General features: G+C 28.1%; 1 protein-coding gene and 1 pseudogene across 3 annotated transcripts; one reads left to right on the top strand and one right to left on the bottom strand.

Annotated features, from left to right (window-relative positions):
• Positions 1 to 57: 57 nt before the first annotated feature.
• On the bottom strand, positions 58 to 3,119 carry LOC107405041 (uncharacterized protein At4g06598-like). 3 transcript variants are annotated; one of them, XM_025068920.3, is made up of 5 exons: positions 2,918 to 3,119; positions 1,074 to 1,809; positions 880 to 934; positions 645 to 771; positions 58 to 475 (listed from the first exon to the last, which is right to left on the bottom strand). In XM_025068920.3, exons 2-5 carry the CDS (start codon positions 1,763 to 1,765, stop codon positions 273 to 275), a joined length of 1,077 nt encoding a protein of 358 aa, XP_024924688.3. In that variant the 5' UTR covers positions 1,766 to 1,809; positions 2,918 to 3,119; the 3' UTR covers positions 58 to 272. The 3 variants fall into 3 exon arrangements, with proteins under 3 accessions (XP_024924688.3, XP_015867530.3, XP_015867531.3); XM_016012044.4 differs by having other exon boundaries at positions 880 to 955; positions 2,918 to 3,114; XM_016012045.4 differs by having other exon boundaries at positions 58 to 436; positions 880 to 955; positions 2,918 to 3,113.
• Positions 3,120 to 5,517: 2,398 nt separating this feature from the next.
• LOC125422961 (transcription factor MYB114-like) lies at positions 5,518 to 10,692 on the top strand (annotated as a pseudogene).
• The last annotated feature ends 549 nt before the right edge of the window (positions 10,693 to 11,241 follow it).

Genomic DNA, 11,241 nt, shown 5'->3' with positions numbered 1-11,241 from the left:
TGGAAAAACAATGGCAAAAGTGAGACATTGGGCCCTAACAAAGCCTAGCCCCTGCTATCTCTGAATTCATAAATATATATATTTATGTTAAAATGAAATATAGTAGTAAAGGTATGAAGGGAATTTTGGGATCCATCCAAAAGTTTTGTGTTTCTTCAGTAAAGTTTAATCTTATGTGGTGCAACTAAGTTGCTAATTGCTGCTTTTTCTTCAAGGATTAACCAGTTCATGCTCTGATCTCTCTCTTTCTCTCTCTCTCTCTCTCTCTCTCTCTAGTGTCTTACAACAAAGACGTTAGCATGTTGGCAATCGAGGTCTCTAGTTTTGGATCGTCGACGTGTAGATTGCTGTTGTTGCAGCTGCTGCTGCTGCTGTTGCTGTTGCTGGTATAAATTTCGGAGCCTTGCAACTTCTCTCTCAAGCATTTCATGCTCCACTATACCAACCACATATACCAATTTTATGTCATCACTAGCTAAAATAGACAAAATGACATGATCATGAGAACTTATAATATAGAATTTATCTTTAACGACTACTGCAATGCATAATAGAATTGGTTTTTGACTTTTCTACTATTGGCATGGTGAAATAAGAAATGAATGCATGAAGTTAAATCTTAGTTTGTAATAAAATGACTCAACTGTATTTTATGAGTTGCTGCTGCTGTAAGGTGTCCAACCTATACTTGAGAGCCCTATTTTCCATGCCAAGTATAAGATTGTACTGGTCAAGGAATTCGAGCTGTGCTGAAGCTTCTGATCCTCTTGCCTGGAATATCAATATATCAAAAAAGTGTCAACATTTGTACAATTAATAGGAATATACAATTTTAAAGATTAAAGTGAAAAAAGGGTAATTTAGTTTCATCATCTTTGCCTGTAAAGCTTGGAGATGCCTTTCAAGTTGAACTATGTACCGAAGTTTCCTCACCCTAGATCCATGAGAGGTTTGCCTGTGTTTTTTTAGCATCATATATATATATATATATATATATATAATATGATTATCGAATAATTGTTAAGTAACGGCAATCAAGAGAAAGCGACAAATACTATAGCACAACGACGTACTGTCTAGAACATTTGGTGTCGTTGTTGTTTGCAGGAGCATTGGTAATCTGAGAGCTATCACTTCCAACAGTACTAGACACAAAAGGCTCTTCTTGAACTGCCTTTACTATGCTATCAGATTTCTTTGAAATGCATGAAGGCTCTGTAGTTTGAAGAGTCATAGTGTCATTTGTCGACATGAATCCATTTGAGTATGTTACTGCAGTGACAGAAGATGATTCCCAAAACTCATTCAAATCAGAAGGCTTGCAGCGATTTGTATTGTGAAGCAGAGCATGTGAAACTTCATGATGATAATGTTCATGGTTGTGACATTCATTTGGAGTTCCTGCATTGATGTCTTTGAATCCACGTTCTTCATTTTTAGATGCCTTTGGTACAGTTGCATCAGAGTATGCGAACGAGTCGCTGAATGAGCGTCTGTGACCTTTAAAACATTGTGTTTCTGTGTCAGGCTCTTCAAGTAGATCCTCAAGCCAAGAGGGTTGCTCTTCTTGGAGGATGCTATCAGATGAAGCGCGCTGGTGGTAAGCCTGAAACTCATGAGTAGGATTTGGGAAACCTTCTGCTCTCACCACAGAACTGAAGTGGGGTGGGAAGTTGAAAAGAATTGGACTTCTTGGGGGAAGTTGAAACTGGTTTCCTGTATATGAGAGATTTCCCAAGTTTGATGAACCATTTAAATTTTCCATACCTTTTATTTTTTATTATGTTTTATTTATATATATAAATTAACCTGTTGAAAATGAGCTGTTAGAAAAGTGATGCATCTTCATTTGATAATACAATTACTAAGCTTAATGATACACCAAAGTTGCAGAGATTTCGTTTTTCATTAAGCAGTTCCACTTTGCTGATGGACTGACCATAGTTACAGAAAATTACTACCATATATACTAAAGTCAACATTATTCAGATTGAGAACCTTTTAATTCGGAGCCTAGTGCATTTTATGTGGTCTGCATAACTATTTTGTAAATAACTAACAAGGAATAATTTCAATTTCTAAGCATACATAATCTGACTTCCTAGGACCTAATCTTTCATTCAAATATTATACAAATAATTTTGCTAATTAATGAATAAAGACTGATGTTATTATTATTACACTCACAATCCTTAATTTTGTGTCATGGATATCTTATGGGAATGAAGGCATTTTGGTAATCTTTATGACTTGCTCACTTTAAAGGGCAATGGTAAGTGGTAGATATTCCTTATTTCATGTAGAGGATCAAAAAGTGCCATTTATGGGAGGATAAAGGAATGAGAAAGATATGATTGAAGACAAGGTCTTGAGAAAGTTTTTGATGAGCTAAATCATATTTTCTTGTCTCTGCATAAATTAATTTCCCTAATAGGGTTTTGGAAAGCAAGAAAAGCTCTTAAAAAAATTAAAAAAAAAGAATTATTATATGGCCAGAGAGTGAAGAAAAGCTAGTAACAGAAGAAGGAAAATATTTTGAGATCTACCAAAATATCCTATTATTATATATGATAGATTTTTATACAGAAAAAAAAAAAAAATTATCTATAAGGCGTTATTAGATAGCTTATGCTGGATGCCATTGTGGTTTTTTTACTGGTAATAAACCACAAAGTACATATAATTGCTTTAACATAATTAAGTTGTCTGATGAGCCCAGGAGATGAGTTCTGTATATATGTAAAAACTATGTTAAAGAATCTGATTATGTAGATGAAATATTTTAAAGATTGTAACATATAATATATTTTGCATGGAACATGATGGGAAAAAAAAAAAAAAAAAAAAAAAAGAAGAGAAAAGAAACTACAATAAGTAAAAATAAATGGCAGCAAAATGGATCTGAGAGATTAATTACCAGTATGAGTTAAGTAGCAGGGGAAGGAGGTCTAACAGAAGAACCCTTGGAGGAGGAGGTGTCCAGTCAGCTCCGCTATCATTTCCATGATTATTGATTGGCGGAGCCAACTGGTTCTTTTTGTCTTTTTTGGTTCTTTTTTCTTTTTTCCTGTTTTTTGCCTTCAAAGCTTGAAACTAAACAGAGAGATGGTCATGTTTATTTATATTTCAACCAATTGAGAAATGGGCAAAGCTCAGACCGAGCTTTGCGTAACCATATTATTTACACACATACTTTCGGTTTTAAAAAGGTGGCAAACAATTAATTATATCTCTATATATACAAGCGTTTATTTGTTTTCCAATAACATATAATTTCGCAGAAATACCAGTCCATGTAATTGGGCCACGACGTCCAAAACATGTAATTAAGTAAATTGTTTCCTATCGTCAAGATTGTTAGTTTGTAAATCATTTTCAAACAAACCCTATGTTCTTCCATAATTGGAAGCACAATGAAAAAAATGATTTATCCTTTTCCTTTTCCTTTTTCCCCACCTACATTCTTCTTGATTTTGAATGAGAAGATAATTTAAGGTGTGATTGGTATCCATGATCATCTGCAAGTATAATGTTCTTTATTCTAATTATAGTCTGTTTTGGTAATGGTTAGTCGAATTTCTTCACCGTAGGTAGGCCAACGGAAAGCATCGTACTTACATCTTTGTATTCAACCCTTTATGGTTTTTTTGATTTCATATGTTTAAAATTCTTAATTTGTTGCCGTCTATAAATATAAATATATACAAAGGTTTTTGTATATGCTAAAATTAAAAAAATACAATTATGGTTTATTAGATTAATTTTTTCTAAATAAAAAAGTAGATAATGAAAAAATCGCAGACTTGATGTAAACATGACTTCTACATATATATATATATATATTAAAATATAATTTTAATATATCTTTTAATCCATAATCTTTAAATTTATTAATTTTTAAATTTCAACCATTATAAAAGCTAAAAACTATACTACATATTGTGTTATATTGTGTTCTATTGTATAAAAGTTTATTTACCTAAACATGAGTCAGGCATGTCATTGTCAAAATATTGCATTTGTCTCCTATTATTGGCTTTTTTAATGGGTGTTGACAAACTTTGGCAATGGTAAAATTTGGCATTGGAGCCCATTTTCATAAATATGTGGCCCATGTCATTTAATGAGTGAATTAATATTATTCAGTGTTTAATTGGTAAAAAAAAGAATAAAAAATGAAATCCATTGTTATTTAATAAAATTTAAAATTTAGTATTATTATTTTTTAACATTTGTCATTTACGCATAAATAGTAAAATTTAATAATATTTACTATTAAAAAATTTATATTAATGTCAAATTAAGCAATAGCAATGTTAATATGACATTTAACATTAAAGATATTCTTATAATAATTTACCATGAATTTTTTTAAATTTATCTGTTCCAGGATTACAATTAATTTTTTATTTATCATATATATAAAAATATATTATTGTAAGAGTAGTCATCTAATATTTAATAAGTGATAGCTATCTACAATTATTGGATAACTCACATTTAATGATCGTGATCTAATATTGAAAATAACGGTAGCTCATCATATGATATTGGATTTCGATTTCACCTATAATAACAATCATGTATGTGTATATATATATATATATATTAAGAATAAGGAATTCCAACCCTACTCTTTACCTACGCAGATAGAAAACCTGGCAGGCCGCTGGATTGTCCTTCTAAAAGCTTAAGCGGGATTAAAAGTCGTGTTCTACTTTCTTAGCACTGATACAATATTAAAAATACAATCCGTTCCAAAAGTTAAAACGGTTACAAAACATGCATTTAATATGTAGATACTAACAATGGTAGAGCAAATCAGCAAACAGTACTTTAAAAGGTTGGACTGGTAGCTGATCTCCTGGAATTATGATAAATAGTTGTTTTCCAATTCGTACATTATGATCTAACAGCAGCTTTTGCTTTTACTTTGGTACAGATTTACATGTAGACTTTGGAACTTTATAAAGTAAATGTATAATGTAAATCGTTTAAGATGAAAGGTAAATAACTAATTTATACAGACTTATTGGTTGAGTAAAGTTAGAATATTTTAATTTAATTTTGTAGATTTTTAAATTTTGAGATAAAATTAAATGGTTTTTAAATCATATATTTTTATATGATTTTTTTTATACATTTTTTAACACTTGATAAATATAGAATAAAAAAAATTAATATATTAAATTACATAAATTATTTTGAAATCATATCAGTCATTTTTTTCACACATTAAAAATTTATGAAAAAAATAGTGATTCAAACAGTACCTGATTTCCCAACCCCCCCCCCCCCCCCCCCCCCCAAAAAAAAAAAAGATTTTGACATGTTGCTATCCATCAATAACGGTGCTACCACTTGGGGTATTCTGCTGTTTAGTGCTATTTAAGAATGATTAGTTTGCTGTATGGAAAGCAAAAGTATAGTCCGAGGCTAGTAGTTAATCCTTTCCTTTTTGAAGGTTTTGGAAGCAATAGAGTAAATATGTGAGATAATATTCCAGCAAGTATAAATATGAAAGGCGAAAGCTCCTTAGGTTTCAGAAAAGGAGCATGGACTTCGGAGGAAGATGACTCCTTAAGCAGTGCATAGACAAATATGGAGTTGGAAATTGGCGTAAAGTACCTGAAATAGAAGGTAATATTTATACACTAATGGAGACAATAAAGTGGAAAAAAAAAAAAAAAAAACAAAATTCTCTAACTCCCTCGACTTTGCTTATCTATATATAAACGTATTTTCATTGTTGTTTTCGGATTTTACAGGTCCGGAAAGATGCTGGAAAAGTTGTAGAACGAGGTGGCTGAACTATCTGAAACCAGACATCAATAATGGGGAATTCACAGAAGATGAAGTTGATCTAATTTTTAGACTTCATAAGCTTTTAGGCAACAGGCAAGTTTTACTTCGTTAATTTTGATTGCCATGCAGCTTGGAAGTCATAAGGCAGACAGATTTTATACATAGAAAAATTATCTTGCACCCTCTAACGTCCAACTACATGCAACTCCAGAAGTATAATCAACGATTACATGTAATTGCGATTTTGAAAACCTAATAATAATTTCAGTTTATATACATATATACAGAAATACTAGGAGTTGGCATGAAAAGTCACCAAAAATTATTTTTTGAGAAGAAACAAATTTTTGTTTGAATTGTTTTACTTCTTTGAAAAACAATGTAGATTCATAAAATATTTGAATTTATTTCAAAATTTGACACAATTTCCAGTTCAAAATTATAATAATCATTTCTTACATGGTATTACATAATTATAAATTAAAATTTTATGATAATATATATCCACATATATATATATATATATATATATATATATATATATATATATATATTTAAGTAAAGATATTTGTCATCACATTATAGTCACTGAAAAGTATAAAAACAGATGGCAAAAGTAAATATGGTTTTTGTTAGAATTTGATTAATCAAAATAATAGTGAAAATATTTACCCAAAAAAAATGAAAATAATAAAAAAGAATTAAAAAAATTATAATTGAAGCCAAATAATTGGCAGCTCAACTTCTCTTAACTAAGACAAAAAATATGTAATTAAATAAGTATTATATTGTAGAAAAAAGATATATCTTACGTGACAATTACAAATATATTATTATTATTATTATAAATTAAAAATAATTAAGTATTACTGCGCCAGCATATTGAAAAGGCATTGAAAGTGTTTTAAAAAATTTAAAAAAAAAAAAAAAAACAAAGGTAGCTTGATGCATGTAGGAAGGAGCAGAGGAGTGGCACAACATTGTAAATCTTGGTAAAGTATATAAAACACTGGAAGGAGAACATTACCACACGGGTCCAAAATTGTTATTGTATGTGTTGTATAATGTATATGGTAGTAAAGCTCAGTACTGAGAACATAGGAAGTTCTAAAATGATGACAAAAATACAAGTTTTACTTGCATCTGAACTCATATATATATAGACACACGCACAATCATATTGACCTAATAGAATTATCATCCAGACTTTCTTTTCTTTTAAATTTTTTCTCACTATTTGAATTTTTTTGAAATACATTTTATAATTCTTTGATTTTAATAAAAATTCACTTTATTTAATAAGATTTTAATATTTCACTAAACTCCTTTTTAAATCTTATCTTTTAAACAATCTAATAGCTAAAAAAGAGATAATATTATTAAAACAATCAGGAGGACTCGAAATTGACACAATATCTATATCTATCTATCTATCTATATATATATATATAAATTTTTAGTATAGAAGCCATCTAATATAAAACTATGAACCTCATGACTTATGAGCTTTAAATTATTTTATGTATACACATATATAGAAGAAGAGTTTGGTTATTTAACATCAGATTTTTCTTTATAAGTTATTAGATTATTTTACGGGTTATGATTTAATAATAATTGTCTAACATGGATTTGATAATATACTAAAACTCTATTCAGGAAAAATGAATCTTGTAAGAACCTAGTAAACTATAAATGAATTTGTAAATTTTAACCACTAAAGTGATTTAATGGTTAATAAAGTAAGTTTTGATAGTAAAATCATCAGCTCAATCTGATAAAGGCCTAGTTGTACAAGATAATTCTCTCATTTAAGATATTTTATCAGTAATTTGTGAAGACATTTTTCCATACACACCTAGATATAAAAATTCTCAATAATAGAAATATATATATTTATATATATATTATATGTAGAGAATTAAATTTCTAGGAATTATTTCCTAGTATATGCAGAGAAACATAATAATGTAGACACTAAAAATGGAAAATTTTAATCAGATTATACATGTCGAATTTACAATTTTCACATCAGTGTATCTCTCAACTCATACTTAAGTAAGGATGTGAATTTAACTATTTGAAACCATTAAAATCCAAATACATATAATCCAACAGCTCTAAATACTTAAGCTCAACTTAAAAGTTATATTATCATCTATATATAGATATACCCACACATATGCTTTCTACAAAAACTTTGGGTGCTTTGTTCGTCTACATATATGGTGCCATCAAATAAATTTACATGTGCCTTTAGGCGATGCATGCTCGACATATGCAAAAACGATTATTTCTTCTTTTTCTATTTTTTTTTCTTTTTTCTTTTTTTTCATTTTCATCAAAAGAAAAATCAATAATATGATTTCTTGTTCTACTTTCACTTAACAAATTTTTTTTTCATTTTGTTACTTCAGTTATTTACATTATTTTTCAAACAATGAAACATAATCATAGAAAGATGTAAAAAAAAAAAAAAAAAAAAGAGACTAACTTGAATTATTTAAAAATCTTAAAAAAATTATTTATTTATTTATTTATTTTATAGAGAATCATGAAAACAAAATTGGGAAAGTACTTTATCCTTTGAAATATATTTTTTTAAAATGAAAATTTTAATATATATATATATATATATAAGAATTATTTATTAATAATTTTATTCTTAAAATCAAATGTCATTTAATGAAGTTTCACTTTACTTCCTTCATTTATTTATTATAAAATATATAGCACTGGTTTTGCTTATGATGTATTTGGAAGCCCTCGTCTAATGAGTATTTTAGAGCCAACAAGGCATTCCATTATTAATTTGCTGTTTTGATCCTTTGGAACAACTTGATAAATTTAGTAAATCTTTTTAGGAGGCCCCAATGATTATAGTTAGAACCTATCCAATTTTAACAGTGTGATGATTAACTATTTACGGACTAACCATACCTACCGTTTCTTAGTTTTTAATTTATGAGAATAGTTGTAAACATTTTAAATTTTTATATTGATTTTTGTTTATTTTATACTCTCTTAAAAAAATTTCAAACCTTTAATACTTAATTCAATTTTAGATATGTTTTTGTATAAACCAACTGATCCCAAAAAAAAAAAAAAAAAAAAAAAAGGAGAAAAGGTATGGATGGTTTCGTATATATAAACTTTAGATTTTTATGAGTCATAAAGATTTTTTGAATTTAAAATTATCTTTGAAAAAAATCTTTTTAAAATATATTTTTCTCTCACATTTTTTAATTATTGGCACATATGATGATAAAAAAAAAAACAAAAAACCTTAACTAAATGGCATTTGATTGTAAGAATAAATTTTTTTGAAAATAGTTTATGAATATTTCAAAATTTTTATCTTTTTTAAAAATATTTCAAAGGATAAAATACTTTCCCAATTTTTCAAGATTTATAAATAATTATTGGTAATAAATATTTATTTTATTGAAAAATATATTTAAAAACATTATTTAGTTTTTTTTTAGTATTTATTACATGTGTAGTCCCTAAAAGTTTCGCTTTAATCCCCTAGTAATAAAGGATTTTTGGATGAAAAGTAAGTTAAGAATTAAAGGTGGAACAAATTAAAAAACTCAATGACTAATTTGCTTTTAAAAAAATAAAGATTGAGGACCTAATAAGTGTCACTGGTAATATAGTTTAAAGACCCTTGGTGACATTATTATTATTATTATTATTATGTTACAATAAAATTAGTACCGTGTATATATATATATATGTGAATTTTTCAATGCATGCATCGTGTTGGACGATGGTCTAAAGATCAATTATTTATGATGGTTTTTTTAAAAACTATCTTTTTAAGCCATATCCGTCTTTTAATAAAATGCAAATGTCCACATTGAAAATGAACTATATACATATATTTACATATATAAAGATTTTATATTGTGGACGTCTGCATAATAAATTTTTATCATGTAGATATCTGAAAAGATAATGGTTTTTGAAAAAACCATTGTCAATATTCATATTTATGTGATGGTATTGATGATGATTTCTTGTTTTTGTAAACGTTCGCATTATAAAAATGTCCGAATGTCCGCAATATAGATGTACTTTTTACACACACATAAACATGTATATATATATATATATATGTATGTATATTGGCGTATCAAGTGGGCCAACGCATGTATATGCACATAAATTAATTGGTACAAATTTTGTAATATATATAATTTAATATGATGTTATTTATTTTTTAAATACAATAAATTAAAATTGGCATTATAACTTTCTTTTTGTTCTGGAGAGTACGTATTATGATTATTTATCTGATTTGATTGCAACTTTAATTTCAATAACCATGTGCTTATAATTCTTCATGGCTGTAGATGGTCACTCATTGCTGGTAGACTTCCAGGAAGAACAGCAAATTGTGTGAAGAACTTTTGGAATTCGCAACTGCGAAAAAGGGCATATCTAGATGAAAAATAAAATATGAATTTAGATAATAATGATCAACAAAATAATATAGGAATTAAATTCAATATAATAAAGCCTCGCCCTCGGACACTTTCTAAACATTTTCGACGGATGAATAATATTAACCCTACAATTCAAGAAACTATTGGTACTCAACCACAAGAAAATCTTGAGACTGAGTTATCTCCGGTACTAGTACAGGAGAGCAGATGGGAGGAAAGCTTAACAGATGACATCACATGGAAAGAAGTAATTAATAATTCCTCAACGCCTTGGTCTGAGGGGGAGACTCTCCCCAAATTTTCAATTGAAGAATTTGAACCAGGACAAGAACAAGAACCAACTATTGATGGGGAAGACTACAAGAATTATTTCTGGGTGGACTCCACCATGGATATGGACCTTTGGGGGTTTCTCAGTAAAGGCAAAGAATTATAATCACATTTATAATTAGAAAAAAAAATTCTAATATTCTAAGGAATATTATGTTTTCCACTAATAGGTATTTAACCATCCATATATGAATTTCATCTATGTACTTGTGAGTGGAAAGTACAATACAACTCGAAGTACTGCGTTTAATGCAATGAGTAGTGTGTAAAATAAATGGTTAAAAGTTCGTAATTTAATGCAATTAGTGTGTTTAATTTAAGTAGTAATAGAAAGAAAAATGTCTGACAAAAGTATTATTTGCTTGGAATATATACGCATATAAAGCTTTTTACAATAAATTTACAATTTTAATTATTTAGCTTACATCGTTATTATCTAACATTTATTTGAAAAAAAAAAAATTAAGCTAAAGTAATGGAGATGACTAAGTTGGTTTAATGATAATTAGTTCCGCACACCATCACTTTTGAAGTTGTAGATTCTAGTCATGCCCTCTCCCCTATAGTTTAATAAAAAATTGTAATCCTTATAAAGGGAAATAGTACTACTATAATCAAAACAGAAAACTAAATTCAGTAGCCTTTAATATACAAA

Source organism: Ziziphus jujuba, chromosome 5 (assembly GCF_031755915.1).
Source record: "Ziziphus jujuba cultivar Dongzao chromosome 5, ASM3175591v1".
NCBI lineage: Eukaryota > Viridiplantae > Streptophyta > Magnoliopsida > Rosales > Rhamnaceae > Ziziphus > Ziziphus jujuba.
The sequence above is the reverse complement of the archived record's forward strand: the minus strand, read 5'-3'. Positions and strand labels throughout refer to the sequence as shown.

What these genes read in the sequence shown, in the direction of transcription:
- LOC107405041 (XM_016012044.4), bottom strand. Translation starts at nt 1,765, where the DNA reads ATGGAAAATTTAAATGGTTCATCAAACTTGGGAAATCTCTCATATACA. An exon ending in GGCATCTCCAAGCTTTACAG is followed by an intron (nt 772 to 879) that starts GCAAAGATGATG and finishes TTGATATTCCAG; the next exon opens with GCAAGAGGATCAGAAGCTTC. An exon ending in GCAGCAACTCATAAAATACA is followed by an intron (nt 476 to 644) that starts GTTGAGTCATTT and finishes TGTCTATTTTAG; the next exon opens with CTAGTGATGACATAAAATTG.